This window comes from Leiobunum rupestre, chromosome 7 (assembly GCF_980474605.1).
Source record: "Leiobunum rupestre chromosome 7, qqLeiRupe1.1.hap1, whole genome shotgun sequence".
Classification (NCBI taxonomy): domain Eukaryota; kingdom Metazoa; phylum Arthropoda; class Arachnida; order Opiliones; family Sclerosomatidae; genus Leiobunum; species Leiobunum rupestre.
In genome coordinates this window covers 8,775,842-8,794,243 of record NC_143390.1, presented here as the reverse complement: position 1 = coordinate 8,794,243, position 18,402 = coordinate 8,775,842, and the positions used below count along the sequence as shown (strand labels likewise).

At 35.1% G+C, this 18,402-nt stretch overlaps 2 protein-coding genes across 6 annotated transcripts; one reads left to right on the top strand and one right to left on the bottom strand.

The window, feature by feature from the left end:
- Positions 1-1,280: 1,280 nt before the first annotated feature.
- Positions 1,281-3,090, bottom strand: LOC149934356 (death-associated inhibitor of apoptosis 2-like). Of its 2 annotated transcripts, none has more exons than XM_090181661.1 (2): positions 1,964-3,090; positions 1,281-1,763 (listed from the first exon to the last, which is right to left on the bottom strand). In XM_090181661.1, exon 2 carries the CDS (start codon positions 1,754-1,756, stop codon positions 1,379-1,381), a length of 378 nt encoding a protein of 125 aa, XP_090037787.1. In that variant the 5' UTR covers positions 1,757-1,763; positions 1,964-3,090; the 3' UTR covers positions 1,281-1,378. The 2 variants fall into 2 exon arrangements, with proteins under 2 accessions (XP_090037787.1, XP_090037788.1); XM_090181662.1 differs by having other exon boundaries at positions 1,281-1,758.
- Positions 3,091-11,748: 8,658 nt separating this feature from the next.
- LOC149934355 (baculoviral IAP repeat-containing protein 1f-like) lies at positions 11,749-15,582 on the top strand. 4 transcript variants are annotated; one of them, XM_090181179.1, is made up of 6 exons: positions 11,749-12,875; positions 13,076-13,451; positions 13,634-14,005; positions 14,077-14,151; positions 14,221-14,883; positions 15,069-15,582. In XM_090181179.1, the coding sequence occupies exons 2-3, from the start codon at positions 13,083-13,085 to the stop codon at positions 13,838-13,840; spliced, it is 576 nt and encodes a 191-aa protein (XP_090037305.1). In that variant the 5' UTR covers positions 11,749-12,875; positions 13,076-13,082; the 3' UTR covers positions 13,841-14,005; positions 14,077-14,151; positions 14,221-14,883; positions 15,069-15,582. The 4 variants fall into 3 exon arrangements, with proteins under 4 accessions (XP_090037305.1, XP_090037307.1, XP_090037306.1 ...); XM_090181180.1 differs by having other exon boundaries at positions 13,081-13,451; positions 13,634-14,151; XM_090181178.1 differs by having other exon boundaries at positions 13,634-14,151.
- Positions 15,583-18,402: the final 2,820 nt, after the last annotated feature.

The following is an 18,402-nucleotide window of genomic DNA, read 5'->3' as shown; positions in this document are numbered from 1 at the left end:
TTATATCGATCTTGGTTTCATACTCAACTATACGTTGACTTGTTTGCTGTCGGTGAGCACATCCAAGGCACAATTTACCGATTCACGGTTGGCAGGAACTCACTTAAAACCGAGAGTGGAGACTATGTCTCTCTTTTTATATTAGGGTGCCATGGTCCCATGAACTGGGTGGAGAAGTTGCTCCCGTCTTTTTTTTTGGAGAACAGTTCTCTTCTACTTCATTTTCCAGGCCCTCGGTATATAGACCGGACACGTTGGAGGGTGGTTTTCTAACGCCGTCCCATAATTTCGAAAAGGATCCAATCCAACGAAGGAACTACATCCTGGGTCTAAATGCCCCTCCTTGGTGATATGTCAAATTTCAACGTGATAAATATTTTTCAAAAGCTCACGGGTTTTCAATGTCCCTCAAAAGTTAAGATTAATTGGAAGTTCGAAACATTAGGTTTCCCACAAACTTCTAAAGAGTTAGAGAGGGGGGTGTCTATCCGGTGATTGAGAATTTCATTCTCAATCACCGGATAGACACAAAGAGCTTGGCTCCCGCCGTTCACCCGCGCCTATCCCGTTCCTCCCCCACCCGCGCCTCTCCTCCCTTGATCACCAGAATTTCCAATCACCAGAATTTCTAATCACCAGAATTTCTAATCATCAGATTGCCGCAGCAGTTTTATCTCTCCGAAATAATTAATGTACCCAAAATTGGACAGCCAGTTTATTATTCTTTTTAGGGGAATCTCTATGGGAGTTTAACATTACAATAAAGCTAAAAGGTCCAGTTTGGGGTACATTTGGTCCGAAATGGGGTACATAGGGCCGAAAATGGTGACTTTGGTCGTTTTTGGGGTACATTTGGTCCATTTTGGTCCATTTTTGGGTACATCCCTGCTTTCCCCCATCCCCATTCACTGGATACTTTATCTCTCGTTCACCAGCTCCTTTTCCCCATTGCTATCCCCATTCACTGGATACTTTATCTCTCTCTCTCGATCACCCGCTCCTTTCCCCCATTGCGTTCCTCCCTTAATCACCAGAATTTATAATCACTAGATTATCTCTCCCGTTCACCAGCTGCTTTCCCCCCATCCCCATTCTCCAAAATTAGTTTTTGCTCGTGCAGATATCTGGAGATTAGATTTTTACCCGTTTGCTTATCGCTTCCGAACTCCATAATTTCTAATCTCTAGGTAATAAAAACAAGTTATTTACATTTAATTTTTTATTTTAGAACTTTGTTTACATGTTAGTAGGTACTATCAGATATTCCATTAGATGGTTATCTTGTACATTACTCAATTAAAACAAATTAAAGTAGTTAAGTTTACAGGCATTTAAATGGGGTGAAACGATCTCCTGCAACTTAATTTAATTAAAAGTTCTAACTCACGTATTTGTAGTGTTTAGCAGCAGTATCGTCTGACATACAGTCACAAACGTCTTCTTCAGGTACAGGTGAGATGTATTTGTCAGTGACCGTAGTTGCTTTTGGCGTCGGGGGAATGTCCCATTCTAGCGAAAGGTACTTTTTTTCCGATGGTGAATTATCCCTAGCCGGACAGTTTGGAAAGAATCTAGCGTGTTCAAGTTCTGGTACGTCTCCTGATTCCCATCCTTCTAATACGCCATGGCACTTGTAACATCGTACTTCATCGCCCCGCTGAATATAGTAGAATCCAGCCTTCGCTAGTTGTTCCTTAGTAACGTGCGGATTTTTCCAGTGACGAAACGTTTCAAGTCGATACACTTCAATATCCATAGCTGATCTAGACCAAATACGTTCTATAGTTTCAAATGATACATTCTCTAAGCCTACATTTACCCATAAGTCTACTAAACCTAATTTTATCAATATGGTTAAATTTCTACGCTAAAATTCTCAATATAAACGCTTTTTTCAATATGCAAATTGTTTTAAATATGTCTAAAAATATAGTCTATTTCAAAGAAAAAAATAGTTACTTACTTTATGGGTAGAAATCCTTTGTCGAGCTGTAGAAAAGACAGCGATCCGTCAGCAGGTCTTTACTCGTCAATGCACCGTAGATAAATGACGCATGGAAGATTAATTTATTCCTATCTTGTTGAGAATAATTCATCACGTGATCTAAACTTCAAATAACCCTCAAATTCTATTGGCTGTCTCTCTCTGACAGTTTAAACTGCCTCTAATGATTGACGGCACATATTAACCCACTTGAGTATTTGGAAAAAACCCTTTGCTACTCAAAGGAGAGTTTTGGAAATACCACGTTGACGATATCAAAATCGAGCTCTCACTAGAAAATGTTTTGACGTCACCCAGATGAGATCCTATTGAACGAGATATTTCCGAACTAATAATTATCACGTGATCAAATCTGCAACTAATGATACTCATTGACGTCACATAATTTTACCCACTTGAAAAAAAAAACCCATTGTAGATTCCTCTCGGGAGCTTTTGATGGAATCATATCCTAGAAAACAATACAATTAATAGAAATTTACATTAAATTAGTATACTATTAATACCATTTTGCGAACTACAGTGAAAAAAGTTACAATTTTACGGTAGAAACGTTTTCAATAACTTAATTGTCTAAAATGTATACTCTACAACAAAAACAAAATAGTAAATTACTTTCTACGCTAATCTTGGCCTAAAAAAAAAAGCAAAATACTAAAATTCATTTTTAACTCTAATTCAGATTCCTACCTGGTAAGCCTAAATTTAATATACTAAGTATAATATGCCTTAAAGTTCAAATACTGTCTAATACAATAAATATTCATGAAAAATTCTTACTTTGTATGTACAATGAACGCTCCAAAAGGCTGAAAATGTAACATGGGACAAGACAGAATTTCTACCCAAACCTTTCCGATTGTATCGTCAAATAAAACAAAGATCTCGCTAAGTCAAAGTTCAGCTATCTTATCAATGGTACGAGCGCACGCGCTCGGAAAAATGAACGAGTCACGTGAGAATCGGTACGTCACGAGCCCCTATGCATAAATGTTAGGGCGTCTTACTACCATTAGATCTAATCGCACTAGCACATTCTCGAAAAATAAACCAGTTCTTGGGAATAAGAGACGGTTTTTTTATCAAAGATAAGCCAATTTATAGTTTATTGTATGAAAATATTAATTAATTCGGAAATATATTCGATGCTTACTGTTTTTTTATAATAATACGCTGAAATACATTTTCCAATACGTAAAAAATTAAAGCTAGACCTAAAAAACCTGTAAAGTGTAAATAGTTAAGACTATTTTTTATCAAAGTAAGCCAAGTTTAAAGCTTATTGTCATTGGTTCCATAACAAAAACCACATTGTAACGTGATAATGGCTGCTCACTAATCCCAATTCCATGTGAAACTCTTTCAGTTTCTTTAAGTTCCTTTTGAGTTACAAAATAGGGTTTTAGAAATAGATTTTTCCTATTTCATTAAATATAAGTATTAAAATTAGAATTGCTTCATTAAATTATGCATTTGTACTGTTGTACTGTACTGTACACAATACCTGCATTTGAAATTGTATAACATAAAAACACAGTTTTTTAAAAAAATATATCAAGGTTTTCAATTCAGTTAAAGGTTCCATAACAAAAACCACATTCGGATCAAAATAAATTTATTTATTTATTTTATTTTTATACAGATTTTTTTTCATTTTTTTTGCCTTAATTTCAATTTTGGGAGTCGGTACCCGTTTCACCGAAGATGAAGATGCTTCGTTTTATTCAGCGTAGGGTAAATCGCCGTGTAAAAAAACATCTAGCATTGCATTAACTTTTTCCTCGTCCTCGTCCGAGACCCCTACAATACGTCTCTCGATCTATAAAGTAAAGAAATCAAAATAATAAGCTAAACGATAATCCATACCTTCTATTCACTAGTTCAATTTATCACTGTCTCATATATCCACTATCGTACATACATACATACATACACTAACTTACTAACGCTTTAGTCTCCGCAAGTTTTTATGTTGTATAATCAAAGTTTTGAATTGAATAATAATAATAATAATAATAATAATTAGATCAAAACAAATTTCAAGCTTACGTTAATGTATTCCCTTGAGTGAGGGCCCAATCTTTGAAAAATCTTATCAATGACGACATGGGTAGCTAGATGGACGTCGATGTAACCTTCGTCCTCTTGCAGGTTCAATTCACGTAAATACCAGTTTTTATATTTTCTTAACATTATTTCTAACGTTCTAAACGAAAATTGTTTTTCGGTTGGCATATCAGGCTTAAAAGAAAACCTAAGAACAGCTTTAGTTACACGCATATCCACGTTATTTTCCATAGCTAATATTTAGCCCTTAAACTTGCTCGTAATTACGAAGAATGTAAAAATGTAGATTGCTCGCTCCTATATTTATGCCAAATCAGAAATCACTTGAAATAATAACTTCATTTGGTACTTAAAAACGGTGAGAGGTGGGAGGAGGGGTTTGGTAATTTATAAATTTTTATAATCAAATGTACCATAGCAAAAGTATATAAATAATACAAGAAGTGCACTAATTATTATTTTCGCTCGCCAGGTAATTTCATTTGATTTCCGTTTCGCACGGACGCAGATAACATGGTAACGCGACTACAGCGAACCGATAAAACTAATTAATAAAATATTGTCAACCATTTGATATTAGAAATGTTAAAATAAAACTTTTACAGATAAATCTAATTTATAAAATATTGCCAATTGAGGGTTTGCAAGTTAGTTTGATTATAGGTTTTGTACCATCGTCTGCTTCGTAAACTTTAGGGATGCGTTGGGAGGGCTCAAATTAAGCTAAGGGGATACACTTCTTGTTTAATTTATATACTTCTAACCATATTAAAGTATCAATTTTAATTAAAGGAATTCAACTTAAGTGTTGTTTTGCTATCTGAAATTCGAAAACAAAGAAGGTAGTACAGGGGTACTTAAGTTGATTTTAATATTTTTTTAGAAATAACTTAAGTATACAGCGAAATAATCATTAGTGGTATCTAATTTTTTTAAGTGCCCCACATACTTCTCATCTCGTATAAAAGGGGGTCATTTTTGTACTATAAAACCATTCCATTCCTGAAATCCGCTACAGGAAAATCTGCAAAGGGATAAAAAACAATATATATAGCTTAAATCAAATAAATAAATAAATAAATATATTCTTTATGGATTATAAGTTCGCGAAAGGTGTGTATTATATTTAATTTCTTACATTTCGTATCATTATTTAATGATTTTTTATTTTTAAAAAAGTATGTCTTACTCTGAAGTCACACTCTGGTTTTGGAGTTACAGCTTCAATTTTTGATGGTGCCCCAGCCGTGTACTTAACAAACGGTGTCAATAGTATCGTTGTCTCAATTCAATCTTGGGATTGTCTTACTGAAAAATGGTCCTATGTCATTGACGCTCTGGGGTCACAAACAGGAATACGAATTACTCTACCAACGCCTACTATTGAGCAGTATTCGGATTGCTGTTACAACCATTACTTTCGCGTAACGTCAACAGGCGGAGAGTTTAATTGGATTCTGCAACCATTTAGTCAAAAGTATTTGCTAGATGAAATGTGTTTAACTGGGAGTTTGACGCTTAGCGTACCCCAGGTAATTGCGTTCGATCAGTGTAAACCCAGAATTGATGAGCAACTTTCCGTACTTCGGCAAAATCAATCATCCATCACCACAATGTATGAAGTTCTCGAACAAAAATTCAGAACTTTCTATAGTGTTTTCAAACCTTTGGAGAGGAGAGAGAATCCCTGTGGCTTTTTAGAACTATACAGTGGATTCCGTCTCTCAAACGACTATTCTAAGCCTTTGGAAAACCTCTTTTTAGAAAAATTCTGTGGGAATTGCCCCTTTGAAATATATTCTCTAATGAATTATTGTTTGAACGATATAAAACATTTACAATTACTGTTGGGAGACATACTGTAATTTTCTAAACAATAAACAAAAATACGAACCATTTTCATGTTTTATTATTATTAGGAATATGGATGAAAAAAAACACACATTAAATATTTATTTCAAATATCTGTAGAACCGAAGCCTCTCGAACCTCTTTCTGTATCTTCTTCAATTTGCTAATACAAACCAAAACAGGAAAATTGAAATAATAATAATAATTTTGGAGGGTGGAACATATCAATTTAACTCACAAGGCATTCCATAGGAACTGGCATCGAAATACATTCGCAGATAAGTTGAGCTATTCGATCGCCTCTGAAAATTTTAAATGCGTTTTTCCCGTGATTAATCAAGACAACCCCTATTGTACCAGTGTAATCTTTATCTATCACACCTGCTAAAACATCAATACCATGTTTTACGGAAAGACCCGAACGAGGGGCTAGAAATAAATAAATAAAAATAAAACATGGTATTCGTTAAATAAATATATATATATATATATAATATTACCAATACGGCCGTAGCAGAAATCAGGTATAACTACACTTAAATCAGTATTTATTAGCTCTCTTGCCATGGGGGCTACAACATAGTTATATGCACTACATAAATCAAGACCTGCAGAGCCAGGTGTTTCTCGAGTAGGTGCGCATGCATATTTCGTTAATCTTACGAATTTCAGAATTTGCTGAGGAATTTCCATTATGGATAAATATTAAAGACAAATATTAAAAAAATATTCTAACGAGTAAAGAAGTTTCAAACACAAATGACAAGTTTTACGAAAAAATTCCTTTTATAGCGTTTAACTCGATTTAAAATTCTTTAGATACGCTACTTAAGATAATCTATGAAGTATTCTTGTAAACAGATCTTGTTATAGTGAAGATTAGTTGATTAAGCTAAGCAATTTACGAGCGACGTCCTAGCGTACTTGTAATTAAGAAAGTAAGTACTTAGTTTTTACGATTTTGCTTAAAACTATGATTTTAAATCGATAAAGTGAAACACGTAAAGTGTCCCTGACCAAAATTGTTTCGCAAACATCTGTACCGTTTAATAAGATACGAGTATGATAACGATTTCTAGAACCCTTTAAATTTTTAATTACTTATTTTTGGGTTGACTACCAATTTGGAGGACTACTGTTTTGATTTTGATATAACTAAATTTGATTGGTTTTCGAAAAGTTATTGAAGTTTAGTAAATTATATCCTTCGCATACTTAAATTAAGCCTTTCCACAATCAATGTAATTTAAATAAAGTTATTGAAAGATTGAAGCATTTTTTTTTGTATACTTAGATGGAATCATATATTACCTACTTTATCAAGTCAAAGTTTAGTAAATTATACCCAGGATATAAGTTATCATGTTGACTTATAACCCTAACTTAATAATTTAAGCAATTCTTTTCTCTCTCTCTCTTAAAGAAATCTTATTGTAATAAGCTTAAAAATTTAGGAATAAACTTATATTATAGGATGAAGAAAAGTCAATAGACATTTATTTGTAAATTATTCGCAATTTTATTTATTTATTTATTTATAAAACGAACTACAGTTCGGTCTCTGGGAGGCTTAGGGTAATGACAGCATCCCATGAAATCGAACGCTGAGCACTCCTCCTGTCGACGGCTTCTCTTCGACCCTCTTCTTCCACAGTACGTACAGCGGAGATGGGGCGGGAACTCCTTTATAAGATGCCCGGGGATGTGTTTGGTATAGACATTACCATGTCGAAAAATTACTCCCATTTGATAATGCGCGCACTCTCGACCCCAGCAAAAGAAGAGTGCTCCACCTCTTACAGCCAATTCTTCCGTACATTCGCCGCAGTGAAAGCAAATCATAGATTCGGTTGTCGTACCGACGTACTCATTTCCCGAGGCCAAAGTTATGGAAATAGGATCCATTACTATAAAATTAGTAAGAATGAATGATTGAATATAATATATATACAAAGTTTAGAATTTACAATTGACGTATATCTACGTACTTAGTCCCTCGAGCCGATTCCGAACGAATTGGCTGTTTTCTTAATACTATCTCTCAATTTTTCTGTTTACCCTTTTTATACTCGAAAAAAACAATTTACAACTGACATCATAATTATAAACTGGGGGCGGGGGTAGAAGAGAAAACTTTTCGAAAACCAATCAAATTTAGTTATATCAAAATCAAAACAGTAGTCCTCCAAATTGGTAGTCAACCCAAAAATAAGTAATTAAAAATTTAAAGGGCTCTAGAAATCGTTATCATACTCGTATCTTATTAAACGGTACAGATGTTTGCGAAACAATTTTGGTCAGGGACACTTTACGTGTTTCACTTTATCGATTTAAAATCATAGTTTTAAACAAAATCGTAAAAACTAAGTACTTACTTTCTTAATTACAAGTACGCTAGAATCCGCCTGTCGACGTTACGCGAAAGTAATGGTTGTAACAGCAATCCGAATACTGCTCAATAGTAGGCGTTGGTAGAGTAATTCGTATTCCTGTTTGTGACCCCAGAGCGTCAATGACATAGGACCATTTTTCAGTAAGACAATCCCAAGATTGAATTGAGACAACGATACTATTGACACCGTTTGTTAAGTACACGGCTGGGGCACCATCAGTCTCTTAAAGAAATCTTATTGTAATAAGCTTAAAAATTTAGGAATAAACTTATATTATAGGATGAAGAAAAGTCAATAGACATTTATTTGTAAATTATTCGCAATTTTATTTATTTATTTATTTATAAAACGAACTACAGTTCGGTCTCTGGGAGGCTTAGGGTAATGACAGCATCCCATGAAATCGAACGCTGAGCACTCCTCCTGTCGACGGCTTCTCTTCGACCCTCTTCTTCCACAGTACGTACAGCGGAGATGGGGCGGGAACTCCTTTATAAGATGCCCGGGGATGTGTTTGGTATAGACATTACCATGTCGAAAAATTACACCCATTTGATAATGCGCGCACTCTCGACCCCAGCAAAAGAAGAGTGCTCCACCTCTTACAGCCAATTCTTCCGTACATTCGCCGCAGTGAAAGCAAATCATAGATTCGGTTGTCGTACCGACGTACTCATTTCCCGAGGCCAAAGTTATGGAAATAGGATCCATTACTATAAAATTAGTAAGAATGAATGATTGAATATAATATATATACAAAGTTTAGAATTTGCAATTGACGTATATCTACGTACTTAGTCCCTCGAGCCGATTCCGAAACAATTCGAATTGGCTGTTTTCTTAATACTATCTCTCAATTTTTCTGTTTACCCTTTTTATACTCGAAAAAAACAATTTACAACTGACATCATAATTATAAACTGGGGGCGGGGGTAGAAGAGAAAACTTTTCGAAAACCAATCAAATTTAGTTATATCAAAATCAAAAGAGTAGTCCTCCAAATTGGTAGTCAACCCAAAAATAAGTAATTAAAAATTTAAACTATATTCAAATTTTCCTAATGAATCATTATTGAACATAGGGCTCTAGAAATCGTCATCATACTCGTATTTTATTAAACGGTACAGATGTTTGTGAAACAATTTTGGTCAGGGACACTTTACGTGTTTCACTTTATCGATTTAAAATCATAGTTTTAAGCAAAATCGTAAAACTAAGTACTTACTTTCTTAATTACAAGTACGCTAGGACGTCGCTCGTAAATTGCTTAGCTTAATCAACTTATCTTCACTATTAAATAATGATACGAAATGTAAGAAATTAAATATAATACACACCTTTCGCGAACTTATAATCCATAAAGAATATATTTATTTATTTATTTATTTGATTTAAGCTATATATATTGTTTTTTATCCCTTTGCAGATTTTCCTGTAGCGGATTTCAGGAATGGAATGGTTTTATAGTACAAAAATGACCCCCTTTTATACGAGATGAGAAGTATGTGGGGCACTTAAAAAAATTAGATACCACTAATGATTATTTCGCTGTATACTTAAGTTATTTCTAAAAAAATATTAAAATCAACTTAAGTACCCCTGTACTACCTTCTTTGTTTTCGAATTTCAGATAGCAAAACAACACTTAAGTTGAATTCCTTTAATTAAAATTGATACTTTAATATGGTTAGAAGTATATAAATTAAACAAGAAGTGTATCCCCTTAGCTTAATTTGAGCCCTCCCAACGCATCCCTAAAGTTTACGAAGCAGACGATGGTACAAAACCTATAATCAAACTAACTTGCAAACCCTCAATTGGCAATATTTTATAAATTAGATTTATCTGTAAAAGTTTTATTTTAACATTTCTAATATCAAATGGTTGACAATATTTTATTAATTAGCTTTATCGGTTCGCTGTAGTCGCGTTACCATGTTATCTGCGTCCGTGCGAAACGGAAATCAAACGAAATTACCTGGCGAGCGAAAATTCTAATTAGTACACTTCTTGTATTATTTATATACTTTTGCTATGGTACACTTGATTATAAAAATTTATAAATTACCAAACCCCTCCTCCCACCTCTCACCGTTTTTAAGTACCAAATGAAGTTATTATTTCAAGTGATTTCTGATTTGGCATAAATATAGGAGCGAGCAATCTACATTTTTACATTCTTCGTAATTACGAGCAAGTTTAAGGGCTAAATATTAGCTATGGAAAATAACGTGGATATGCGTGTAACTAAAGCTGTTCTTAGGTTTTCTTTTAAGCCTGATATGCCAACCGAAAAACAATTTTCGTTTAGAACGTTAGAAATAATGTTAAGAAAATATAAAAACTGGTATTTACGTGAATTGAACCTGCAAGAGGACGAAGGTTACATCGACGTCCATCTAGCTACCCATGTCGTCATTGATAAGATTTTTCAAAGATTGGGCCCTCACTCAAGGGAATACATTAACGTAAGCTTGAAATTTGTTTTGATCTAATTATTATTATTATTATTATTATTATTCAATTCAAAACTTTGATTATACAACATAAAAACTTGCGGAGACTAAAGCGTTAGTAAGTTAGTGTATGTATGTATGTATGTACGATAGTGGATATATGAGACAGTGATAAATTGAACTAGTGAATAGAAGGTATGGATTATCGTTTAGCTTATTATTTTGATTTCTTTACTTTATAGATCGAGAGACGTATTGTAGGGGTCTCGGACGAGGACGAGGAAAAAGTTAATGCAATGCTAGATGTTTTTTTACACGGCGATTTACCCTACGCTGAATAAAACGAAGCATCTTCATCTTCGGTGAAACGGGTACCGACTCCCAAAATTGAAATTAAGGCAAAAAAAATGAAAAAAAATCTGTATAAAAATAAAATAAATAAATAAATTTATTTTGATCCGAATGTGGTTTTTGTTATGGAACCTTTAACTGAATTGAAAACCTTGATATATTTTTTTAAAAAACTGTGTTTTTATGTTATACAATTTCAAATGCAGGTATTGTGTACAGTACAGTACAACAGTACAAATGCATAATTTAATGAAGCAATTCAAATTTTAATACTTATATTTAATGAAATAGGAAAAATCTATTTCTAAAACCCTATTTTGTAACTCAAAAGGAACTTAAAGAAACTGAAAGAGTTTCACATGGAATTGGGATTAGTGAGCAGCCATTATCACGTTACAATGTGGTTTTTGTTATGGAACCAATGACAATAAGCTTTAAACTTGGCTTACTTTGATAAAAAATAGTCTTAACTATTTACACTTTACAGGTTTTTTAGGTCTAGCTTTAATTTTTTACGTATTGGAAAATGTATTTCAGCGTATTATTATAAAAAAACAGTAAGCATCGAATATATTTCCGAATTAATTAATATTTTCATACAATAAACTATAAATTGGCTTATCTTTGATAAAAAAACCGTCTCTTATTCCCAAGAACTGGTTTATTTTTCGAGAATGTGCTAGTGCGATTAGATCTAATGGTAGTAAGACGCCCTAACATTTATGCATAGGGGCTCGTGACGTACCGATTCTCACGTGACTCGTTCATTTTTCCGAGCGCGTGCGCTCGTACCATTGATAAGATAGCTGAACTTTGACTTAGCGAGATCTTTGTTTTATTTGACGATACAATCGGAAAGGTTTGGGTAGAAATTCTGTCTTGTCCCATGTTACATTTTCAGCCTTTTGGAGCGTTCATTGTACATACAAAGTAAGAATTTTTCATGAATATTTATTGTATTAGACAGTATTTGAACTTTAAGGCATATTATACTTAGTATATTAAATTTAGGCTTACCAGGTAGGAATCTGAATTAGAGTTAAAAATGAATTTTAGTATTTTGCTTTTTTTTTTAGGCCAAGATTAGCGTAGAAAGTAATTTACTATTTTGTTTTTGTTGTAGAGTATACATTTTAGACAATTAAGTTATTGAAAACGTTTCTACCGTAAAATTGTAACTTTTTTCACTGTAGTTCGCAAAATGGTATTAATAGTATACTAATTTAATGTAAATTTCTATTAATTGTATTGTTTTCTAGGATATGATTCCATCAAAAGCTCCCGAGAGGAATCTACAATGGGTTTTTTTTTTCAAGTGGGTAAAATTATGTGACGTCAATGAGTATCATTAGTTGCAGATTTGATCACGTGATAATTATTAGTTCGGAAATATCTCGTTCAATAGGATCTCATCTGGGTGACGTCAAAACATTTTCTAGTGAGAGCTCGATTTTGATATCGTCAACGTGGTATTTCCAAAACTCTCCTTTGAGTAGCAAAGGGTTTTTTCCAAATACTCAAGTGGGTTAATATGTGCCGTCAATCATTAGAGGCAGTTTAAACTGTCAGAGAGAGACAGCCAATAGAATTTGAGGGTTATTTGAAGTTTAGATCACGTGATGAATTATTCTCAACAAGATAGGAATAAATTAATCTTCCATGCGTCATTTATCTACGGTGCATTGACGAGTAAAGACCTGCTGACGGATCGCTGTCTTTTCTACAGCTCGACAAAGGATTTCTACCCATAAAGTAAGTAACTATTTTTTTCTTTGAAATAGACTATATTTTTAGACATATTTAAAACAATTTGCATATTGAAAAAAGCGTTTATATTGAGAATTTTAGCGTAGAAATTTAACCATATTGATAAAATTAGGTTTAGTAGACTTATGGGTAAATGTAGGCTTAGAGAATGTATCATTTGAAACTATAGAACGTATTTGGTCTAGATCAGCTATGGATATTGAAGTGTATCGACTTGAAACGTTTCGTCACTGGAAAAATCCGCACGTTACTAAGGAACAACTAGCGAAGGCTGGATTCTACTATATTCAGCGGGGCGATGAAGTACGATGTTACAAGTGCCATGGCGTATTAGAAGGATGGGAATCAGGAGACGTACCAGAACTTGAACACGCTAGATTCTTTCCAAACTGTCCGGCTAGGGATAATTCACCATCGGAAAAAAAGTACCTTTCGCTAGAATGGGACATTCCCCCGACGCCAAAAGCAACTACGGTCACTGACAAATACATCTCACCTGTACCTGAAGAAGACGTTTGTGACTGTATGTCAGACGATACTGCTGCTAAACACTACAAATACGTGAGTTAGAACTTTTAATTAAATTAAGTTGCAGGAGATCGTTTCACCCCATTTAAATGCCTGTAAACTTAACTACTTTAATTTGTTTTAATTGAGTAATGTACAAGATAACCATCTAATGGAATATCTGATAGTACCTACTAACATGTAAACAAAGTTCTAAAATAAAAAATTTTTTCCAGAATTTCGTTAAGTCAACCAGTCCAATGCAAGAACGTACTACAATGCGGACTCTTATCTGTAAATTTGTTAGACTTTGCACGAACCTAAACCATCTTCTCGTGACGTACGCTAAGAGGAAGATGGTGGAAATTCCCAGTCTCACGAAATTAATTATCTACGAACACTATTTAACCAATGGAAAAATTTACAGACTTTACCCACACTGAATAGATTCCACACTCAATCACTAACTTAGATTTCATCACGGAAAAGAAGGAGATAGGATATAGGGGCTAGGAAATGGTGGGGATGGAAAATGGTATAAAAAGGGAGTAAATCAATTAGAACAAATTATTCTCATCTGGACCGATGCAAAAAGAAATCAAAATGCGGTAAATATTATTTTAACATTTAAATAACTTTTGGGACAAAAAAATTAAAGATTTTAATTTTCTTCATGTAGAATTGAAGAGATTATAAATAGAATTTTATGGACGAGCCGAAATGATGATAGTATAAAATATGAGCTTAGAATAAGGTAATAAATTAAATTTCACGAATTATATATGCTGTACTAAAGTTAAAATTTTATGTATTGTTCTGTTAGGATTGAGGAGAGAGAAGATGTAGCAGGAAATCGGATGTTCCTACAATTTGTAGAACATCAGCTATACTGGGATGATAGGAGCTCCATACATAGTAGTATGGTTCTACTATCCATACCTATTAATATGGAATAAAAAAATTAACTTTTATCACGATTCTTTTATTTTCCTATCCAACAATAATCATTTCAGTATATATCAAACATTACAATAACAAGGATTATATGCAATTGCAATTGCTAAAATAGTGTATTCTACCGAGTTAATAGTCTCTAAGATTTCCTCCTGGGGGTTCCCCCCGAAACAGGATTAATTTTTATCAAAGTTGTATCAGAAGTAAATTAGGGGGGGGGGAAGTAAGCGCAATGTATTTTCAGCTATTCTAATCTGCCTAATTTAACACGTGACGAATTTTTTATCGCTAACCGATGAGCAGTAACCTCTATTTTTGGTTACATTTTACATTCTCCCGTGACATCAATTGGTTTCAACCAATGAGAAATCAGGATTTACTTGAAGTTTCGAGTGTTATTTGATCTCTAGATATACGACTCAGCGTTCTTTTAGTTCCTGGACCTCATCGAGAAGAGACACGTAGATTTTCGCGCTCCGTTCCCGCCTTCTCGACTCTATTTACTGGCAAAGGCTTAAGGATTTCCGTAAAAGTAAGTGACTTTATTATTTTACTGTAGAGGGAAATTAGGCCTTGTTTAAATTGAAGTAAATAGACTTAGATTCTAGTCAAATAGTCTTAGAGTCTAACCAAAATAAATAGAAAAAACATTTATTGAAATTTAGGCTTAACCAATTAGGCTTAAGAATGTTGACAATAGCTTATAGAAACTATCAGTTTACAGTATGGACATCGAAGCGTATCGACTTGAAACTTTTCGTCACTGGAGAAACCCCCACGTTACTAAGGAACAACTAGCGAAGGCTGGATTCTACTATATTCAGCGGGGCGATGAAGTACGATGTTACAAGTGCCATGGCGTATTAGAAGGATGGGAATCAGGAGACGTACCAGAATGGGAACATGCTAGATTCTTTCCACACTGTCCGTCGAGGGATAATTCACCATCGGAAAAAAAGTACCTTTCGCAAGAATGGGAGATCCCGGCACCACCAAGGGCAGCGGCACTGGAGGATGACGATTTCATATCTATTCCGGTCAGACGTGGTGAGGTAGAACTTTTATTAAAATTATTTATACAATCCGCACTTGCAGAAGGTAGTTCGTTTCAGCCCATTAAATGAAATTGTACATATTCCTTACGAAGATCGAGTTAATTTTTTTTATATTGATAAAATGCGATTTAAACGCGTTATTTATAATGTCGGTCTAATATTAGAACCTGTTTTACGCAATCATGTAATTAAAAGTAAAATAAAATTGGAAATTAATTAAATTGAAAATAACTTGTTATTATTGCCTAGAGATTAGAAATTAAGGAGTTCTGAAGCGATAAGCAAACGGGTAAAAATCTAATCTCCAGATATCTGCGCGAGGAAAACAAATTCTGGAGAATGGGGATGGGGGAAAGCAACTGGTGATTAGAAGGGGGTGAACGCAATGGGGGAAAGGAGCTGGTGAACGAGAGATAAAGTATCCAGTGAATGGGGGGTGGGGGAAAGCAACCCGTGAACGGGGGAATCTGGTGATTAGAAATTCTGGTGATTAGAAATTCTGGTGATTGGAAATTCTGGTGATTGAGATGGGGGCGCGGGTGGGGGAGGAACGGGGGAAAGCAGTGGGAGCCAAGCAAACAGCTTTGTGTCCTTCCGGTGATTGAGAATGAAATTCTCAATCACCGAAAGGACATCCCTTATCTCTAGAGTTCGTTTTTATTGCCCTGGCATCGGGTATGAGAGATTTAAAATAAGTCGTCCCTGGCATTCCAAAACTATAAGAAAAGCGGCGCGACAAAAATAAAGCATGCACAATTCCCCAAAATTAAAGTAAAAATCAACTAAGCCACGCCATTAAAGGTGACAGGATAATTGGGCGGGAGGTCTAAAAGCTCCCGACCCGAACTCTGGGTATGACCATTGTCCGAGATAAAATATTCTGGAAAAAATAGGGGGCGCTTGATACCGACAGGCGACCCAGAGGCAGCGACTATTCCCCGAAGCCCCAGAGTGGTTTCTTAGAATTCTCACAGAAATATATATCTAATTTTGGCCTATTTTGGTGGGAACTTAAATATTCCAATATATTCTACTATTCTACTATTCTAATAAAATATTCGTTATATCCCTCCCCTCTAAGTGCCGAACGACCTCGAAGGCAAGTGGTATTCATTAAGTGTAATGTTCGATATGATATGAACTAAAAAAATACAAAACTATGAGAATTCTTTAAGCTATTTACACTTTATACTAATCTCATTAACCTATTTACAAAACATCCTAATTACAGAGGTGCAAAACGTACGCGTGGAACCCATGAGAGTGAATTAAGCAACTAGGCTAACCCCATAGTACTACAGCTCATACGAAAAGTTTATTTTCTTAAAGTCCACAAAGTAGCAATTTTAAAAATTCAGTTTCGTTTACGTAACGTCATGTGAAAACTATCGTCCGGCGGAGGCCTTTCGATATTCGGTTTCACTTTCTTACTAGGGATTGTAGAGTTTGGACTAATGAGTACATCCTCGGGGTTATCTATTTATCTATTTATGTTGAATGTTCCTTTCGATTTTGGTCCTCCCTCTTTGGGTCTCAATACATACGTGTATTTAGACAACTTTTTCTCGACTATAAATGGACCTTCCCAAGCGGGGGCCGGGGCCAACCCTTTGGCGAATCTATCACCCGCCGAAGACTGGAAGTGGGTTTTCTTCAACACGATATCCCCTTCGTTGAATTCAAATCCTCTTTTTTTCAAGTTATACAACGCCGCGTTTTTATTTTACGCCTCGATTAAGCTAGCTTAGGCAGCTTTGATAGCTTTCGCTATGATCTCCGCTTTACCTAAGGGATCGACTTGATCGCGAGCTTTTGAAATTTGGTTATCTATATTCATAATCGGGGCTTCCCTTAAGTCCCTACCAAAATTTAAAAATGCCGGAGAATAACCTGTGGAATTATTTTTTCTCGATCTATGGGCCATTAGCATTTGTTGCAATCCTTATTCTCAATACTGGTGGTTGTTCTCTACGTAACATCTGACCATCATACCTAAGGTTTTGTTTGCCCTTTCGCTCTGGTTGCTTTGTGGGGTATAAAAGGATGTGAAGCGCTGCTTAATGCCGAATAAATCGCAAACTTCCTTCATAAGAGAGCTAATAAATTGTCTACCATTATCCGATACAATACGCTTAGGGATTCCAGACCTGCTGAAAACTTTATTAACTAATAGGGTGCATTATTATTAGCTGATTATTATTATTATTATTATTATTATTATTATTATTATTATTATTATTATTATTACTTTGGTGGTAGTTTTTTTAATAGGAAAAGCCTCTACCCACGTGGTCGAATTGTCAATAACTACCAAAATGTAGCAGTTCCCTAACTTACTGCGAAGATACTCTCCTTTGAGGTCTATTCCGATTACTTCCTATAACCGGAAGTAGCGCCGCCAGCGGTAGGCACAAGTAGGCACGTGCCTACGTTGAAAAATTTTGGGCCTACTTAAGGGGCCTCCATTTTAAGAACTATAGGCCTACTTGGGGTTCATTGAAAAGATGACTAGTTGACTACCAGTTTTTTGTATTCCTGAACGGCCGGTAGTCTTTGCTTTCCACATTAGGAAACAAGCCCCCTCGGGAAGCCCCTGCAGCCCTAAAAGGGTAGGTTAAACGGTGTTAACATTCAGAGTTTATTTGTAAGTGCTTCCATAAGCCGCACACTTTATCGTAAAACGTAAAAATGTCCTCGGACCTTAGCTCCCCTCCACCTCGTGGCAAGTTCAAAGAGCGAAATGTTTCCCCCCCCCCCCCCCCCGGCACAAGACGCAAATCGAGAAAGGGGGCCCCCGCACCTGTTCGTCCGAGAGCTACCGTGTTGTCAAGAATGTCGTTTTTTTTGATAAGCGCAATATCGTCCTAGAGGGGGTGGGCCTCCACCATGGGGGTCAAACTAGACATTATTTTTAGCAGAGTTTCATTTCATTTTGTGCGCTGCTTCAAAGCAGTTCTCTACATTTCGAGTCTTTCTCAGTCAGTTAATTTAGGACC